The sequence below is a fragment of the Aphis gossypii genome, chromosome 2 (assembly GCF_020184175.1).
Source record: "Aphis gossypii isolate Hap1 chromosome 2, ASM2018417v2, whole genome shotgun sequence".
NCBI lineage: Eukaryota > Metazoa > Arthropoda > Insecta > Hemiptera > Aphididae > Aphis > Aphis gossypii.
This window is the reverse complement of record NC_065531.1, coordinates 7746601-7767630: the sequence shown is the minus strand read 5'-3', so window position 1 is coordinate 7767630 and position 21030 is coordinate 7746601. Positions and strand designations below refer to the sequence as shown.

The 21030-nt window shown below is 25.8% G+C and overlaps 4 protein-coding genes across 5 annotated transcripts; 2 read left to right on the top strand and 2 right to left on the bottom strand.

The window, feature by feature from the left end:
* Positions 1-151: 151 nt before the first annotated feature.
* LOC114125793 (ribonuclease Z, mitochondrial) lies at positions 152-5561 on the top strand. Of its 2 annotated transcripts, none has more exons than XM_027989567.2 (13): positions 152-573; positions 655-841; positions 1059-1225; positions 1291-1439; positions 1521-1763; positions 2667-2811; positions 2879-3039; positions 3456-3570; positions 3636-3845; positions 3901-4216; positions 4294-4477; positions 4622-4848; positions 5351-5561. In XM_027989567.2, exons 1-13 carry the CDS (start codon positions 317-319, stop codon positions 5486-5488), a joined length of 2499 nt encoding a protein of 832 aa, XP_027845368.2. In that variant the 5' UTR covers positions 152-316; the 3' UTR covers positions 5489-5561. The 2 variants fall into 2 exon arrangements, with proteins under 2 accessions (XP_027845368.2, XP_027845370.2); XM_027989569.2 differs by having other exon boundaries at positions 333-473.
* A 1079-nt stretch (positions 5562-6640) lies between these two features.
* LOC114125766 (E3 ubiquitin-protein ligase RING2-A-like) lies at positions 6641-9711 on the bottom strand. Its single transcript, XM_027989538.2, has 3 exons — positions 9148-9711; positions 8470-9086; positions 6641-7334 (listed from the first exon to the last, which is right to left on the bottom strand). The coding sequence occupies exons 1-3, from the start codon at positions 9342-9344 to the stop codon at positions 7129-7131; spliced, it is 1020 nt and encodes a 339-aa protein (XP_027845339.1). The 5' UTR covers positions 9345-9711; the 3' UTR covers positions 6641-7128.
* Positions 9712-9899: 188 nt separating this feature from the next.
* Positions 9900-12029, top strand: LOC114125765 (uncharacterized). Its single transcript, XM_027989537.2, has 7 exons — positions 9900-10303; positions 10392-10586; positions 10657-10860; positions 10925-11078; positions 11147-11288; positions 11346-11512; positions 11578-12029. Exons 1-7 carry the CDS (start codon positions 10225-10227, stop codon positions 11813-11815), a joined length of 1179 nt encoding a protein of 392 aa, XP_027845338.1. The 5' UTR covers positions 9900-10224; the 3' UTR covers positions 11816-12029.
* A 1611-nt stretch (positions 12030-13640) lies between these two features.
* LOC114125806 (DNA topoisomerase 3-alpha) lies at positions 13641-20940 on the bottom strand. The gene is made up of 19 exons (XM_027989580.2): positions 20410-20940; positions 20136-20345; positions 19402-19535; positions 19207-19325; positions 18970-19140; positions 18732-18907; positions 18266-18446; positions 18081-18188; positions 16770-16879; positions 16443-16647; positions 16049-16232; positions 15884-15971; positions 15558-15818; positions 15273-15477; positions 15096-15182; positions 14496-14532; positions 14033-14247; positions 13896-13940; positions 13641-13763 (listed from the first exon to the last, which is right to left on the bottom strand). The coding sequence occupies exons 1-19, from the start codon at positions 20587-20589 to the stop codon at positions 13732-13734; spliced, it is 2748 nt and encodes a 915-aa protein (XP_027845381.2). The 5' UTR covers positions 20590-20940; the 3' UTR covers positions 13641-13731.
* Positions 20941-21030: the final 90 nt, after the last annotated feature.

Sequence of the window (21030 nt, the reverse complement as noted above, 5' to 3'; positions counted from 1 at the left end):
ATACATATAAAAAAATCAAATAAATAACAATTCGTTATCTGGTTATCATCACAATCGATATCGTTCATAAACCTAACCAAGGTAGTTATACATTTATAATACTACCTTGAGTATATTCTTATCTATCTCAGTGGGTAGTTAACACGGTTTAAGTTGTTTAACATGATAATAATATGTTCAATTATCAAACGTAACATTAACTTATTATTTTGCAAAACTGAAAACACATTTTTGAACGATAATTGTTTCTCTTATTGTGACTGAAACTACTAATTTTTAATCATTACAACAAACTATAAAGTTAATCTACCGATTAATGTCGTTTAAGTTATTTAATAAATTACTACAAAAATTTATACATACGAATTGTCAGTTATTTTATTTCCGTAATCCAAACACAATACTAAAACAAATGGCTAAAAATGTCTCACTATCTACTGCTACCAATAAACAGAACAGAATTAAAATCAAAGGTAAGTCCAAATTTCCACCGGGTATTGTGAAATTTCAAGTTCTTGGCAGTGGAGCAAATGGTGCTCCAAGATGCTTATATTTGTTTACAGATCATTCTAGGTAATACATTTTTATATTTTATTTAATCCTAAGTAGATAACACATGTTAAAATTCAACTTGTATGCATACTTTAATTTTAGGTACCTTTTTAATTGTGGAGAAGGTACACAAAGATTGGCACATGAACATAAAATGAAACTGTCAAAGTTGGAACATGTGTTTATCACACATTCAAATTGGTTGAATATTGGTGGTTTACCAGGATTAGCTTTAACGGTTCAAGATGTTGGTGTACCAAACATAGAACTGCACGGACCCCAAGGAATAGTTAGTGTTTGCTTAATTTTTCTATTATTCTTTCAATATATTAAATAATATTTTTGTGCTGAATTAAAATTATGTGATCATAAAAATAAAATATGAAAAATAAGAAGTAAAATTTAAATTACTTAAATATTACTATTGTTTTATATTATAAAACTTAATAGATATTTTAACCTTTAATAGTAATTTCATATTTAAAATTGTATTATTTTTTTCACAGGAAGAATTGTTTGTTGCTACTAAAAGATTTGTAGTATTACGTGATCTTAAAATTACTGCTAGTAAAAGTGATCCTTTTAAGCCATATGAAGACAATGCAATAGTTGTCCATTATGTGCCATTGATATCAAACAAACGATGTAATGAAATTCGATCAATGTCTGAAAAGTAATTAATCTATTATAATAAATTTTATTTATATTATATTTTTAATAACTATACTTCTTTTATAGCTCAATTGAAATGAATAATTCACAGGCTCAACAAAATATTGATGATTCTTTAGAAGACGATACCAATTATTATGATTATGAAAATATACAAGAATCAGATAAAAAAGAAAAAAATAAACGTAAAAGAAGCAATTCTGAACCTAGAACTGGTTAGCTAGCTAATTATGGTATTTTTATACTACAAAATTAATTTTTAATTAAATCATAATATATTTTTTAATTGATTTCAGATGATAAAAAATTTATAACTGATAATACTTTGAGTAGAATTAGTAATATAGCCATGTCATATGTTTGTCGTCTTAAACCAAAACCAGGATTTTTAGACTTGGACAAATGTGTTAAACATAATGTTCCTCCTGGACCATTATTGGGATTATTAAAATCTGGTAAAGATATAACCTTATCTGATGGAACCCTAGTTAAATCAAGTGATGTAACATCTCCTGATGATCCAGGGCCAGTTTTTATTGGTAAGGTATTTCAATATAACATAAAACAATCTATTACTAATAATTTCATAATAAATATATATTTTTTAATAGTGGTACCATTTATATCATGCAAATAGGAGAATTTTAAATGTTTAATTTTATATTATATTCATAATTATTAGAGAAGAACTAAACTGTTAATATTTTGTGATGAGTTATAATTATAAAGATTTTAATCCCCTAAATAATTTTGTATGCATTTTGTACCAATTTCTATTACACCTATAAAAAAAAAAACACTACTTCCAAATTTGTTTTCTTTGTCGTACAAACACAGAACATGACAAATTGAGTTCAGCTGTACTAATTATATGTTAGATTAAATTAGATTTTATATTATGGTCAATTCTAAAAGCTATAATATTATTTAAGACATCTTGTATACTTTTATTGATTTTTTTATATTAAATAAAATATAATTATTATTTTTTAATCATGTTTTGTCAACTTAGGCTATTAGCTGTAGGATTTTATATATTTTGTTACTTTTGGAAGACGTGTTTCATTATGAAGGACATGGCTTCATTGCTAAAAACCCCAGTAGTTACCTATTACCCAAGAGCTAGCAATGCCTTGAAAAAATATATAAATTATAAGTAGGTCTCATTGTGAATAAATACTTTTATTGGGATGAGATATTTTTATTTTATTAAAATTTAGATTATTCTAATTGAAAAAATCCAATTTTTTTTATATAGTTTATTAATTTTTAATGACAACAATATAATTCTATGTTACCTAATAAATTCATGGAAAATATTAATTTAACTTATTTATGTTTGTAAAATTAATATAAAATAGGCCGGCGGGTTAGTTTCTTAAATAGTAAGCTTATTTTATTTATGTAATTTACCTAAATATTTTTAGTTTAATTTATTTTAGTTGTTGAATGTCCAAGTGAAGATTATATTGACTCATTGTTAAACGAGTCAATTTTTTCAAAACATCAACATGGTGTAGTGAATGAAGATGATATTGCATTTATGGTTGTTCATTTTACTCCACAGGATGTGAGAAATGATCCAAGGTATTAAGTCTAATCAATTATTAAAATGTTATTTAAAAAAGTAATAACTGACATTTATATTTTTTAGGTATCAATCGTGGATGAATTTATTTCCACCTGAAACATACCATTTATTATTAAATAATGAAAATAAATGTCTGGGTAGTACTGCAATACATAGAATACAGTATAAATTGAATATGTTAGATGAAAATATATATCCATTATTAAAAGACAATGGCATTCCTAGTAAGAATATTTTGATAATTTAAAATGTGTGCTATCATGTAAATAGTATTTATAAAAAGTAATAACAAGTTTAGTCAACTACAGTGAAATTAAGCAAAATGTAATGATAAATCTGTATTTACAACAAACTCTAAGCTGAGTTGATCCATCACTTATGACTATAAAATAATTCATGATTGAATATATTTTTTCAAAATTTTAACTATTAAAAACTTATGACTTAATTTTTTTTTCTTTTATTAGATCTTTGTAATGAACACTTTTAAGAAATTTTGTACTAACATTAGCATTCTTAATTACAAAATAGTAGTAGATGTCTAGTAAAAAAATTTTAAAGAGCTAAAATATTTTAAAAATGGCATTACATCATATTCGCTTAGATTTTTAAAAATTCAAATTATTGTTTTATCTTTTAGTTATTAATCAACAAGAAAAAGTAATCAATGTAAATTCTTCAAGTATAAATTCTTTGACTATAAATGGACAAACTAATTTATCATTTAATTTGAGACCAAACAAATATATAGACAGGTATGCAAATATCTTACTGTTTCTGATCAGTTATTATAAGTATTTATTAACCAAAACAAATTTAGGTCTAGCACGTTAAGTTTAGATATTGATGAGTTCATCGAAGAAACATTCAAGGTTGATGGTTTCAAAGAAAAGTTAGCTCAAGTAAAACAAGAAATTTTAAATGCTTCTTCTACCGATACAAACATTTATCCTAAAATTACATTTCTTGGTACAGGTTCATGTATACCAAGTAAAACGAGAAATACTAGTGGTATTCTAATGTATACTGGGTAAGAAATTATTAATTTTATTTATGGAAAAATATTATTTCTAAATGTTATCTAGTGAGAACGAATGTGTATTGTTAGACTCTGGAGAAGGAACATATGGACAATTAGTGCGGCACTTTGGTGTAACTGGTGCTGAAACAGTATTGAGTGACTTAAAAGCTATTTATGTGTCTCATTTACACGCGGACCATCATATTGGTTTGATTGGAATATTAAGCGTACGACAAAAAATGAAAGCAAGTGGACAGCTTAAACTAGATCATCCTCTATATTTGCTAGCACCTGTACAAATTATGACTTGGTTAAATTTTTATCATAGAAGATTTACAGAACTAAATGAAGAATTTCAAATTGTGTCTAACTTAGATTTGGTAAATAAATATTACTTACATAAATAGTTAAGAAAATCATCACATTAAACTTATTTTATAATATTAATATTTTTAAGGATTTTGAATCATCAACAAAGTTAAGAATAAAAAATTTATTAAAACAAACTAATATGTCAGATATAGAAACTACTTTAGTTAGACACTGTCCCAATGCATTTGGTGTATCATTTACTCATAAAAATGGTTGGAAAGTAACATATTCTGGTGACACAATGCCTTGTGATTCATTGGTCAAATTAGGTTTGTAATGAAAAATATTATTTATGTCAACTAAAAAAATTGTACAATAAGTCAAAATGTATTATACATATACAAACCTTTTCTTATAAATTAACTCATAATAAGCTTTAATTATATTAAGAATTTTGTTGTTATTTTTTTTAGGCAAGAATAGTAATCTTTTAATACATGAAGCTACAATGGAAGATCAATTAGCGTTTGAAGCTAGACGAAAAATGCATTCAACTATGTCCCAAGCTATAAATATTGGTAAAAAAATGAATGCTAAATTTACTATTCTCACACATTTTAGTCAACGTTATGCCAAAATTCCATATATGCCAAATAATGATCTTCCAAGTAATGTTGGAATAGCTTTTGACAACATGGAGGTATTATTCATATCTTATTAATATTAATTTATTTTTTTGCTTATTTAAATAATTATATGTTGGAACACAATAATAACACAATTTAAAAGTTATAAATATTTTTGTTTCTATTTGTTGTTCCTAAAATAATAGTTCTCTGATGACGGTAAAACATTAAGATTAAATTTACCGACAGATACGGAGCTAACATTTTAAGTTTAAATATATGCTAATTTCTAATTATTAAAAGTTAAAATGTATTCATTGAATATATGACATTAAAAAATTAGAGCAACAATATTGTATGTATTGTAATCTAAATTCAAAAATAAATCATAACTATATAGTTAATTTCAACATCACATAATATATGATAGTTTTTTAAAAAAAAATTATTTTTATTGATACTATTACATACTTACTTAATTTATTAATACTTATTTTATTACATATTTTTGAAAGCACTGAATTAAATAAATACCTATTAAGTAAAAAAATAATAAAAGTTTACATAAATTTACAGATTGCTCCAAATGTCTTACACAAATTACCATTGATGTATCCTGCCCTCAAAATGATATTTGCAGAACACTTTGAAGAAATGGAAGCAAAATGTTTTAAATTGAAATTAAAAGAAGAAAAAGCTAAAGCTCGAAAATAAAATAAATACAAATATTGTACTGAATGTGTATTTGAAAATATAACTAACCTGATTTTAGTATACATTTATAACACATTAGATTGTTTTAATTATAAATTCCCGGTAAAAAAGTTATTTAATTTACAAATTAATGATGAAAATCATTTTTATGTAGTACAAAATTTAAATTATGGAACACATAAATTAATGAAAATACGAATAGTTTTAATTGCTTAAGACTGAATTAAAAATGGTTTCTTGTTATTAATAAATTTGAATGATTATAATGGGTTTTATTTAATTTTTATTTTACTTTAGATTTTTTTTTCTGTTCTTATTATAATGTTCATAAAAAAATATACTGTTAACATTGTTACAAAAAAAAAAAAAATAAATGCAATTCAAAGATGTATAATATATGCTTTTTTTAAACTGTGTAATATAACCTATTCTAAGAAACACTTAAATGTTGAAAATGTGTATAGTACAACTTTATAGCAGAAAGTCAATAACAAATTTAATTATGTGAAATTAATATTATATAATACATTAATATGTAGAGTAAAACAAGTCACACTCATAAAATTTATTTTAAATTATTAAATTGACATCCAAAATTCAGTGTTTACATCAAAGTTTACTCTAATATTAAAGCTAAAAAACAAAATTGTAAATGCTGAGTGTATATTTTGGTGTTATGAACTAGTAAAGGAAAGACAACAAGCTATCTTTTAAAACCTTTCAATAAATAAAAGCAACTACTAAAATATTATTAATAATAAAACTACCAAAAACATTTAATTTAAAAACAATTATAGATATACAAAAAATTATAGAACCAATTAATTCCTTGTTTTGCATAAGTTAAAAAATTACATAGTGTAGGTATTATATTATTTACTTTACTATTACTGAAATAAGAAAACCCCAAATTTTTGCATTTTTTATTGATAAGTCCAAAGTTATTGATTGTATATTTTTATTAGTACTGTAGATGAGAGAGAATGGGTCAGAAATTAAATGTATGGCAGTATAGTTACTCGAGCACAATATTAATATTTTAATTTTAATACTTCTTCATAAGTAGATTTACAAGTATAAGAAAATTCTAACTACTCTGCCACTGAAAATAGTGTTTATTTTTTAAATAGTAGTAAAAAATGTAGGAATCAATACTAGTCCAGGATATATTACTTTATTTTTATAAAAGTTTGAGTTTTGGTACAAACCTAAGATCACTTAACAAAGAATTTCACAATTTCAGAAGTTTTATACTGTATTCAAGTTAACAATAAAACATTAATTTAAATCTGACTATGTTAGTGTATAACTATCCATAAACAGCTCTTATGGCAAAAACTTGTATACTTGGGCACAATACGATGGCAACAACCTACAATAAAGCACTTAGACAACACGACGACCACGTAAGGGGTCGAATCGGTCAGTCTGTATCTGTAGGTGGTTCACTCTTAACTGGAAAAATGTGTACCACATTTTATTCTAAAGCAATAAAGCTAATATAAAATATTAATAAATATTAGTGATAGATATTAACACTACATAAGTTAGTATTTATAATATTATTCTTATAGATTAATACTATTTGAAAGACAAAGAAGAGTAAAAAGCTTATAATTTACAAATTAGTTTGGCATAACTTAATTAAATGAATAAAACATTTCTAGTGGTTTATTCACATTCCAGTATTTGTCATGAACCTGTCGTAAAGTCTGATTTCCATTTAGCGGAACATATTCATCAGATGTTGGTGATACATAGATTAAAAAGCTTAGAGCCCGTTCTGGAAGCTCCGAAACAAGATCTAATGTAAGTCGCATCGCTAAGTATTTGCTTAAATGATCAACTAAAAAAAAAATATATATATTTTAAATAAATTTACTATTATAAATGTTTATTTTCAACCAAAATATAATTTAAGAAAAGTTAATAAAAATACATTTATTACACTTGGTACAACTAAGTTTTTTGGAATACTTAATTAAGTTTTTTTTTCAATTCTTCTGGTAAATACACTTTTATTTGGTAATTTTAGATTGTGGTTGTGTTTATTTTAATCAAGCAATGAAGAGCTAGCCTTTTATCAAATTTCTACACTGTTTTCAATATAATTTCATCATGATTCTTATACACGTTTTTTATGAATTAGGGTCTCCAGAAATGAATTTATAATAACCTTACCAGTGTATACTGTATGTATCTATATATACATATATGTATTACTTATTTTATTAAATATTTTAGTGTAGGTACATTAAAAGCTAAACTGTTATCAATTGTAATTCAATAGACAAAAGTTCAAAGTGTACTATTAAGTTCTTTATCACTGTATCTATCATTTTCTATGTTAGTCAACATTTATTGTTAAAATATTTACAATAAAATTTTACCAAAAATTATTTTGACGCATTACCCTTATACTAGAATGAACAATAAAAATACTGTATAATATCTGCACCACTACAATTAATTAATTATTATGAAAATCTTTTTAGTTTTTAATATCATCACTTCATTATATATATATATTAAAATTTAAAACAATAATTAAGTCTAAAAAAAGGGCCAGCAATTAGTTTCTAAGAGTATGTAGATAAAAAAAAAATTAGCATTGAAATAAAATATTTTTGTTGGTTCATTATTATCCTTCCACAATTCAGTAGAACCGAGGATACCTACTATCGACCCCAGCTTTAAAACATAATATTTTTTATTAACTTAGACTAAAATATATACTTTTTAAGTCTAAAGATTAGTATATATAAATTATAAACTGATGCTATATAGTAGACATGAAGCTACAAAAGTAGATTAAGTCTCATAATTCACCTATTCAACTATAAATTGTGTTTTATCAAATAATAAACAATGATATATATATTTTTTTTAAATATTAGAATTAATTTTTATTATTATATATTTTTTAGCTATTTTCATATTTAAAGCTTTTATTAATAAATTGAAAAATAAAATAGATTTACCAGTAGCATTTGCGGTAGTTTTAATATAACGTACAGAATTCTCTTTCAACACTCTTATTAATTGATTATCAGTTCCCATTTCAGTTGGGTGAGGCTTAAATACCAATTCAATTTCATCTACTGATACTCCTCTTGAAGAGCCATCACACTCAGTAATATCTGATCTGTCAGCTGACAAAGATGATGGACCATCATTTTCAGAAATCATTACTGTTTTAAGTTTCTTTGCCACTTTTGCTTGAACCACTGTTCTAGTTACATTATCTCTACCAGCCCCAAGGTTGTTGGAAGGGGTTTTTGGTGTAGATGAAGAACTACTTTCATTTAGCTCATCTTGTTGATTCTTTTTGGTACGCTGTAAACGATTTTGAGTTTGGATTTTGATACCTTCATTTATAGATTGCACTAAATTTGCTTGGCTATGGCTTTTGTTCAATTTTTCTAAAACTCTGGTTTGATGGGCTTCATATTCATCACGGCTAGGATAGATTTTGGAAATTAGTAGATCAAAATTTGGGTCTGGGCGCAATGAACGTTTAGATACTAATTTTTTTCGACAAGTAGGACACTCTTTATTACCAGAACGAAGAGCAGTAACAATGCAATCTGAACAAAATCTGAAAACCATTAAAATAATTTATTGATAACTTATTTTTAACAAATTAACATTATTTGTACCTGTGAAGACATTCTTTAGTGGTCATAGTCTTCTTGAGCATATCTAAACAAATTGGGCACATCAATTCGCTGTGTAAGCTCCGAGGGGACACAGCTATCTCCGTGCTATCCGTGATTGCCTCTTGTGGCGTTCTATGTAGCTCATACAACGAAAGTTCCCAAGTTTTGTTCAAGCTTATCAGATCTGCTGAAGCCATGGTCAACGTAATGGATACCTAGGACTTACTTCAAGCGGGAATTACAAAAAAGTAACGCATAAAATTAAAATAATCAAACTCTATTCAATTCATAAATCTATTGGTTCAGTTATCTGAGGTTGTATCTTGGTAGGTAAATTAATTACCGCAAAACGAAAAATATTACACGTCATATTGATGGCAAATGAGCTGTGTCTCGTAATCCTTAAACTAAAATACTAGGACTCGTTAATTATTAAAGTTTTAAGAATCAAGCCATCAAGCTTAAAGCTTTATGTTTATCAAAGTTTTCAGCTTATCCGGTTTATTGTTTATTATTGTTATTATTGTTATTTGTTTACTATCCGCCCACTCCATAAAATATTACTACTTTTTATGACCCATTCCAGCGTGCCAGCATAGTGTTACCAACACTGATGGTGGTGAAACTGAGAAATAGAATCTGAAGATGTGGAAAAACAACTAATCTCTCTCATGTACAATAACATTGTGTTTATATGTATATATAACATACAAACGTATACGTATATATAAATGTGATAAATGATAAATTGCATTGCATGTGTCATGTATGCGTATGAAAGAGACGGTCTTGTCATGTAGACTATTGTAGAATGTAGATAGCGAGATAAATAATAATAATAATATTATATGTAGGATGTGACTTAAAGAATCTTTGTGCCTACGTTTATTCTATTTCTTTTTTACGTAACAAAAACAATCGTAGACGAACTAGACACGACTCGTCAGACGTCGGGAAATCGTTTTAAATTCGGTAACGAAATAAAAGTGATACACCATACTCACGGATGGAGGTATGTGTCCACCGACTATGAGTGCTCACCATCCAGAGTTTGGGAAATGAAAATGAGCGAAAATTATGAATTTGATTCGAAGAAAAATAAAATTGGTAATCGTTTCGATTTTCATTATTACAGAGGCGGTATATTCATATGCAGGCAAGTTAATTGTACCACTTACGTTTCTTTCTGTTACTATTAATATTTAAAGTCTGTTATTAATTGTACTTAAATTATTTTTTTTTAGATAGTAATAGTGCAATAGAAAAGTGTAACAACACACATTCAGACTGTTTAAAATGTGATACCGATGGACTCTGCAAAAAATGTAGGAAAGTATTGATTGTGGCTACAGGCCAGTGTGCTGAAACTTGTCCATCGGGGTATGAATACTCATGGTCTACAAATTATCATCAGATGGGCCGCATATGCTCAATAACTGGTTTGTATTTAGATAATTAAATACTTAATTACTTTATTGAATATTGATTTAATTTTAATTTTTATATTAGATAAGACTATATTTGGAAATATAAAATTGTCGGGTCAAGTTGCTGCAATAACTGTTGGAGTTGTCATAGGATTTCTTATAGTTTCAAGTATTTTATTGGTCATAGGAATGGTAGTCAAATTTAAAAAATGTTCAAATATTAGGTCAAAATCTCGTATGTCACCTAGTTTAGGACCCTTAACCAGCGGTTCACATCAAAGTCAAGGTATTGTATTTTATTATTATTATTGTTTTGAATTTGAATTTTAAGTTTTAATGTGATTTTATAGAAAGTGATGACTGTGACAGATTAGAGTTTTTCAAACAATTAGAAAAGTTACGACCTGATGCTCCAGTTTTCTTATCAATGTTAAATGAAACAAGAAAACAAGTGCGAGAACTTAGGGGTCCTAGCCGACAACACTCTGCAATTCAAGCATATCGGTATGTATATACTAAATTTATTTTGTGTAATTAAATTTATATTACAATACTTAAACATTTCATTTTAGACCAGTTTTAAAAGATTTATCCAGAATCTTAATACTATTAAACAAAGAAGATTGTTTTTTAAACCCTCCTTCTGACTGGGAAATTTTATTGACTTGGGGTGATAGAGTCTTGCGAAGATACAAGAAACAACATCCTATAATGGTATAAATTATTATTAAATAGATTTATTCTGTATTAAATAATTTTAAATGTTTACAGATTACTCAATCAAGTTCAAATGAGCACTTTAGTGATAAACCAATTCAGTTGACTACTTTCACAAACAGTAAAAAACATAGACCATTATCAGCATCTTCGTCATCACCATCTCGCATTAAACAACTAGCAATCTCAGTCTTTGATGATAATTATAATGATCATAACAGGTAAAACAATCACACTATTTACTTTTATTTTATTATAATTAAATATTTATTTTAATATTCTGTAGACACCCAGACGAGAATGATGAGGTGATTATGTTACGAGAAAAGACTGTATCAACTTTTGGTCGATCCACTAGTCCTGCTTCTCTTTCATTATTAGAAGCAAATGCATCTAAAAGTATGTTAGTAGCTGAATGGAATGCTGAAATGCCTCCCTACAATTGTTACTCAACTACAACTGATGAAGATGATTTTTTCACTCTTGGCTTCAGACCACAAGATGAAATAACCACAGAACTTTAGCGTTTAATAATGGTCTGTACATCACTTTTATTAACTTAATATTTTAAAGATATGGTTGTTGATTACTGGTTCAGGTAACAACTACCAAAACTATTTCTAAATTATGTATAGTTTATGTAAATTTATAAGTTTGTTTTTTGTACCAAAAATAATATCAAACAAACAATGTATAATTACTTATGCCAATAAATTATTTTTTTTATTTTTTTAATAATTGTTACTGTTTTATTTAAAAATATATGACTTATTGAAAAAAATGTTCTTCTTGATTGTTTAGGTAATAAATATAACAAAATATAAGAATAATTAATTTTAAATTAATTACAAGCTTCTTTATAAAATGTTACTACCTATATAATCTTTTTGGTTATTAGGCAATAGGTAGTAAGTACTAATGTAGCCTTGAGTTTAATGAAAAAAGAAAGGCATAAACTTCAACATCTGTAAATAATTAAGTGTGATTTTTAAATGAAGTGTAGCATCTGGCATTTAATTAATTGTAATAACACCAATGACTCCCAAACTTTTTATTTAAACTACTCACTTGTAAAAAAAAAAATTGACAGACCTTGAAAAAAATGTACTGGTACATAAGTACACTGAAAAATTAGATAAGCTTATAACTTTTATCACCTCCCTGGAATCTCGATAGCCCTATCACCAACTTTGGGAAATGCTGAAATACACAATATTTTAAAAAAGGAAGTACTGTCAAATTACCATAATTAAATACAATTTTAATGAACATAATAAGATCCATTATAAAGATCTAAGATGGATATGAATTATCATTGGTTATAAATATTAAATTTTATTTATATTATATAACACATGATTTTATTAAACAGATTATAAATAAATATACATAAATAGTTGACTCAAAATGTTGTTCGTTGTTACCATCAAACTATTCAAGTTATGTTTAATCATTTAATATATAAAAAATCACCATATTTGTGCATCCCCTACAATAAATATTAACAAATAAGAGCTCTAGTATTGAATATCAAGACACCAGTACACCATAAGATATCGAATTATGTATAATCATATCATTAGTTTACTCAATAAGTATGCACAAAAGTGGGTTAATTTAATTCATGAATAGAGTAAACAACTAAAATTTTAATTTGTTAAATATTTAAAATAGTAAATTTATCTACTATTTTTATTTTCACTTGGTATATATAATACATTAAAAATAAAGTTCTGTTAACCTAGTGATATTGTCCATAATAACAACATCTATCTTAACCAGAACCCTCACAAACAGAAGAGAAGATTAGACTTGAATATAAAGGCCCAGCTATTTTAAGGATATGTTGAGATGAATTTGTAATTTTTGAAATTTTTATTTACGATTTATATTCTATTCAAAATAAGGAAAAGAGTTGACAGCAATTAGTTTCAGATAACACCCATTTGTCCTTCTTCAAGTCAACTAATTATATGCTTACACACAGCAAGGATATAAACTACACAGGTTTAGCTATGCTCTTGTGCATTAATCAGCCCCTTTCTTAAATTGAGCAGATTTAATATAAATTTAAAATTTTGTAAAAGGCCCTACAAAAATATTTAGTTCAAAATTTGATATGAGTAGTCTGATTTAACTATATGTATTATTCATTTAAATTAGTTATTTTTTGTGCGTAAAAATTATCCAAATTGACAACATATACAATCAAGTAAAAATCGTTGTATGAACCAATATGCACATTTTAATTCATAATTAATTTTTATTTATATTTTATAATTAATTTTCCTTGTTTAAGGAATACAATTGTCCAGTGTTTTTAAACTTGGAATTTTAATAGATTCATAGTTTCATTAATAAAAATATATTATATAATATGTATTTGTAAATTATAAGTATAACAATATGAAGAAGTTTTAAAAATTATATACATATTTGTTTAGTTTTGTGGACAGTTTCTTCGTGTATGACCTACAAAAAAGAACATTTTGAGAACAAAACATACAATACACTTGGAATAGGTGTTGAAAATATTAAAAAATTTCTCTAATTTACATCTGTGAAAAACATATAGTGAAATAAATACATAAAATTTGTATTTACCTGGCTGCTTACAAAGACCACATTTTCTTTGTCCACCAGACTGATCTACAAACATAAATAATGTATTAATGGTAATTAATAATATTATAATAAGTATATACCACCATTTTTAGAACAAAAACAAATTAAATACTAACTGTTAACAGCTCTAGCTCTGTATGAATTATTCATTTGTCCATAATTATTTTGACCATTATTTCTATTGTTAAATTGTGTATTGGGACGACCAGCAGCAGGCATAGGTTGGTCGTCTGCCCATAAAAAGAAAGTACATCTATCAGTTGCAGAAATTGGTTTTGAGCATCCATAAAACTGACGACTCTTGTTTGCTGTTTCTCTAGTAACTGTTAATCTAGTAAGATAAAATAAATATACATCATAACATAACACTAAAAAATAAGAATTAATGAATTATGTTAGAAATACATTTAAATTGACTTAATTTAATTGATAATATAAATTGTTTGTCTTATTAACCTATATATTTTATTTAAACATATTATTTATTTTAATAAATTAAACAATAAGTTATTATTTCAAAAATATTTAATTAAAATAAAAGGTAAAATGTATGTTTTAAAATTTTTACAAGACACTTACAGTTTAGCAGCATTTCCACACTGACAGCAAACTTGATCTAAAAAAAGATTTAGAAATGCATTGTGTAATTATAATTTTTTTATTATTATTATTTTTTCAACTCAACTTAACAAAGTTAATAAAATATACAATTTAAACTTTCAGTATATATGAGAGCTGATTACTAATTTCTGATTAATATTATCATAAAAAAACCATTCACAAAAATTAAACGTAGTTGCATAAAAACTTGATCTTAATTTAACGTTTGTAAAAAATTGCATTTGGTTTTTAATAGGCTGGATTTAATAATATACTTTTTAAAAATAATAATGATAGTATATTTTTATGTTAATACAATGATGTTTTATTTAAACATAATTATTTTATATTTTTAAAATTATATTCATAGAATGTAGTCCGTTTCATGTAATTGAATTTTTTAAATGTTCATTAATAAAATACATAATTTCAATTTATTTGCTTAAGAAAAATATTTATGCAACTCTAAATCCAGGAGTATATATTAATCTAATGTATGTATATATATAAGAATAAAATGAATAAATGTTTATGAGTCAATAATTTAATAAATAAACATAAAATGTTGTTTATAAATACCATTGTTAAGATGCTGAATATTCTGAGAACTGCCAGTTCTAGAGAGATTATTTGTTGGACAAGGAACATTATTGTCACGATTAGGACCTGATGTATTTAACAAAGAAATTAATAAGTAATTCTATACATATATCATTGTAAGAAATTCGAATAATTAAAATTGAAAATATATATTACCCCTATTTTGATTAGTTGTAACAATATTTCTATTAGAAGGTTGAGTACTTGAAGAGGAAGATGAAGGACGAGATATGTTAACTTGAAGTATCTCACACAATGTAGAATCACACCCATTTATACAACCCTCATAAGTATCTGGATAATGTGGTCGCATACTTCTAGCAGTGAATTGGAATTTAATTAATTTTATACCTCCTGAACACTAAAACATTTCACATCACACTTCAATCAAATACCATTTACTACATATAACACATATAAAACATTGTCTTATGAAGGTACCTGAGAACAAACATTATCACTGACTGTAGCTTCAATTACACTAGGGGGTAACCAGTATGAATTTCTACAAGTTGGAAAACCAGAACATGATACAAAAAATCCTTGATTGTTTTGCTTTTTTTTTAATACCAGATTAGTTAATTTACAAACAGGACATTTGCGAATATTCTTTACTGTCATTGATTCATGCTGACCATTATTTTGGAAAGCAACGGGCTGTGCTCTTAAATATTTTCCTAAAGATTGATCTAATTTTTCCACCTATAATTAAAAATATTTTAGCCACATTAAAAATGCAATTTTAAGTAGGTCGATCAATTACATACTTGTTCTGTTGTTTTAATAAATACTTCTTTATATTTAGCTATTTGTTCTCTGAGTACTACTAAGGGTGATTTGGTGCCTTCACATATTCTATAAATTTAAACACGTTCAAGATCTTAAAATAATAAATGATAACATAGCAATTTTATTTAATTATTATTTATTACTTTTTTAAATCGGCTTCAAGTTCAGCTCTTAAATGAGGTTTTGACATCTCAAAACCCATATTATCATAACCTTCAACAAGACCAATACCAAGTTCTCCAGGAACAAAATATTTATTATTTTCTAGTCCAACATATAAACGTGATTTGATAGTTTCAATGTGTTCTGCATGCGTAGCATCAGTACCTATACAATGGTTCCAAATTAAGTTATAACTACAGCCATTTTTAATGAGAGTTAATTTATTGCATTCTTAGTTGTAGTTGAAATGAAACTATTTAGATTTTCATAGCTCTTATACTATAAATAACTACTTCTACTTTCTTATAAATTATCAATTAAATAAAAAATAGATATATATAAATATTAAATATATTAAACTAAGAATATATATACCAATGCCATGTTTATCCATTAAAGAAATTAAGTCAGCTTCTGTAAGGAGATTTGGAGGACTGGTTTGTCCGTCAATCATTTCTAATCTTGTAGGCATAAATGATTGCCCTTGATTGTAATTATGAATCTGTTTATTAGACCATTTATCATAAGGATATACTTCTAGGTAATTTAACGCAATAATTCGAAGTCCGTTCGCTAAAAACTATAACAAAAATATTCTTTAGGTATTTATAACTAAAATACTGATTTAAAAACCATGAAAATAAATGAAATAATAATTAGTAATATTTGAACATAAATGCATATTTAAATACAAAAAATTACCTTCTCTCCATTTATTTCAATATTTACAATAGTTTCTTCACCCTCGGCATCTTTAGATAAACAAGCTAAGAAATGTCTCACAACATATTCATAAACTTTACGTTCTCTATCTATAATTATACATACTAATATTATATTGTGATTTACTACAAAATAAGTATAAACAAATTTAAGATTATTTTTTGTGACATGATTTACCTCCTTTTAGTAAAAGTTATCCAAAGATAGTCAATGCACATGCTAAACATAATATACCTAGTTATTGTGGTTACTAGAGTAATAACTAAGAGCAAAGTGTGTAGGTATAAATGAATTGATGATTGCAAAAACATCATGAGTCAATTATTTAAAACTACTTTTGGATAATTGATAAAAACTGTATGATATAAATAATTTTGAAAAAAAAAATTAATTTAAGAATAAATATTTACTAAAATATATCAAATACTAATGATACGTTTTTACACTGAATGCATAGAAACATATGACTAGTATACATTTTTACTAATGTCTCAATTTCATAAAATATGTTACTCGTGATGTTTCTACAATTATCGATTCAGATATTAAATAAAAAGATATAAAATTGGAAACTATCCTAACCTAGAATGGAAGAGTTAAACAGATACTCCAAAAATCATAAGTGTTTTATAAGGAATTACATGTTTTTTTCATAGATTTCAAAAAAGCATACGACTGCATTCATAGACAAAGCATTATTAAAATACTGAGAAAGTTCTAATTCCCTTTTAAAGTAATAATTATTGCAATAAGTGTAATGAAAGCAACAGTCAAAGTTAAGATTGAAAAACTATAATCATATACAAGTAAAATCTAATTGTTAAGAAGAAATATATTTAATTAACTTACATGGTTAAATGTTATGTTATTTATTATATTTTGCAAGTTACAACGTACATAAATGAAAAAAGAGAAAATTTTACAGTTTTTTTATGCAACAAAATTATTTTTATTTAGAATAGAACAAACTCAGTTTGATACAAAGGATAGAGAATTACACATTTTAATGTTTAAGAGGGTGATAGTGATTGTAAATTTTTTTTAAATTCACAATGTATTATATTCTTTAAGGCCGGGGTCACATATAGTGGTTAAACCGCGACATGATGCGGTCGAACGCGAACCGCGTATGTGTGAACACATATCAGGCAGTTGCATTTAAAATCAAAAAATTTGAATTTGCTGAGCAGTTCAATCGCTGCAGCTCAACCGCAATGTGTAACACCGGCCTAACAGTGTAAAGTTATATTTATTTTTATTATAAGCTATGTACAATAAATTATATCAAACCTTGAAGCCCATGTGTATATTTTGTTGGATGTATTGGAGGATGTGCTTGATCAGATTTTTTACCTTGTCGTGGTGAAGGACCATTGTTTAAAACATTTTGTGCAAAATCTAAGCAAATTAAATTATTTTTAGTTTTATGTGTACCAATGTACTATTTATATTTTGTTGGAAATGAAAATACTCACCACCCCAATTATTATCTTGTACTTGCAATTGAACTAAATTTGATAGGTTTAGTTCTTTAGGAAATATATTTGTTTCAGTTCTAGGATAGCTAATAAAACCTTGACTATACAGTTTTTCAGCAATTTTCATTGTTTCTTTAGCGTTTATTCCAAGTTTACGACTAGCAGCTTTTTCCAACTCCTACAAATGTATAAAAAGTTACATTAATTTTTTTAAAAATCTGAATTTAAAAATAATATTATCTTACTCAATACACATTCATAAATAAATAAATATATGTGAAAACTTAAAACTAATTTTTTTAGATGTATTTCAAATGGAATTTAACCTAATATGATTATAATATCAAGTATTCAATGAATATTAAAAATTTAAATGTATAACATTTACTATAACAAACATTGTATCTGAAGACATATTATAATGATACAATATTATTCTTTTTATTCAGATATAATTACTTACAATAGTATCTAAAGGTACTGGTCGCCATTTAGTTTTAGGTTTTTTAGTTACTTTCAATACTAAGGCAGTTGGATTTTCTTGGCAACGCTCATAAAGTACATTACAAAGAACTTCATCAAATAACCTTACTCGTTGCCATGAAAATTCGACATCCAAATTTTCAATTTTGTGATGAACTAAAAATATATTATACACATTATATCAATGGTACATTATACAAAGGCAATTATTTTATTACCTTTAATTTTCCAAAAATTTTCTGGAATAAAATTTTGAATATCTTTGTACCGTTCAACTACAAATCCTAATGTTGGAAATTGACAACTACCATAACTTATTAAACTCTTAGCTAATACTTCAGGGAACACTTTTTGTAAACGCATTGTTTGATAACGAGTAAATGCTGCGCCTAAAATGTATTTAAAATTATTAGAAAAATGAAAACAAATGAATGTAATTAAAAACATTTACTAACCAATTCTCAAATCTAATTCACTTCTTACATCAACTGCATCACTAATATTTTTATTTGGAGGCCCAAGACTACTTATAGCTCTTTGTACTGATGGTTTAGTGATTTCTGATAATGTAGCTCTAGAACAATCAATAATAATTCAAATAAACATTATACTGTAGTTAAAAAAAATAAATAAATAAAAATATAACATACCTGTAAACTTGAATTCTTGGATTAACTTCTTTGCACACATCAATTATTTCAAATCCAATATTTTCTCCTTCTCGATCAGCATCAGTCCATATTACTAATGCATTACATGATCGAACTTCTCGAATTAATGTTTTCTAGAATTAAATTGTTGATATTATTTATTTTTTTATAAATATACTTACTGCAAAAATTGATCATTGACACACATAGATATAGTTTATAAGGTATATTTTTTTTATATTTTAAGTTCCAAATTTATTTATTATTTGATCAGATAACATATTAATTTTCAGTTATCTTAATACTTTTTGTATCTGTTTTCATAATACATCTATATGTTTATAACTCAGGGCCTAAAATTGTGTGCAGTAAAACACACTATGTGTAGTAGCTAATATTAAATGTGCAGTAGTAAATTTAAAAGTGTGCATTACTTATATTTGTATTTTAACCGAAGTTATTTTGTTTTTAGTTATATAGGTTTCAAGGATTTTTATAGAAGTTGTCTTAGGTTGTAATTATTTTAACTAATTATTAATAAATTTTAAAAATAATTATGCTACAAAGTTATATGTAGCATGTGTACTACTAAATCTATGTTTATTATTTAAAAATATTTTGGAGTATGGAATTAGGTGTGCAGTGGCAAAACACCCTAATTTTAGGCCCTGCTATAACTTATGTATAATTTATACAAACATTATAAGAAAAGTCTATATTAAGGTATTACTAACCTTAATATTAAGAAAGTCTTTTGGACATTCTTTAACCACGGGAATATGAAATAATTCAAGAGGAGAACAAGATGTCCATGAACGGTATGATCCTTGGAATTCATACCCAAGTAAATGACCAGAAACAGATGTCATGATCATAGTGCTTGGTGACCCTTGAAAAGTATGATTAAATTCATATATTTTATTAAATTTTGAAAAACCTTCTCTCTGAAATGAAAATAAAACAATTAAGTACTATGCAGTTAATGTCAACTAATTTTAAGTTAATTACTCTTTGAAGATTTCCACCAGACAAATGTCCAGCAATGTTTTTTGCAGCATCATTTTTTTCAGCAACATTCAATACTCTCATTCTACTGTTTACTTCTTTATTTGAAAATCCACAGAGATGTATTTGATACACATTTTTAAATAAAACCGACAAATTAATTTGATTCCTTTTTAAAAACATTCGGTTTCATTTTAAAAATCACTGGACAAAAAAAATAATGTCATCCATAGTAGTTAGTATTGTGTACGATTTAAACGTTAAACTAAACTACACGTAAAATTAAAATACGTATTGAAATTATGGATAAATTATACATAATTAAAAATGTATAGGGCACCGTTAAACTTATTTTTTAAAATAAAATAGTTTTCTTGTATTCCTACAGCTCATACACAATACAGTCATACGGCAATAATATTATGAGCATTGAGTATATGAATAACCATGACAAAATAACCAATTTGTCATGTGAATAACAAATTCAAAGTTGGCTGTGTTCGGTTATCGACTACCCCAGGAATGAGGCATGAGCGAGTAGACAAGCATGCTGAATATGTAAACAGTAAACACGATAAACGTTATCATTTTATCATGTTTTGATAGATTATTATGATAAATATT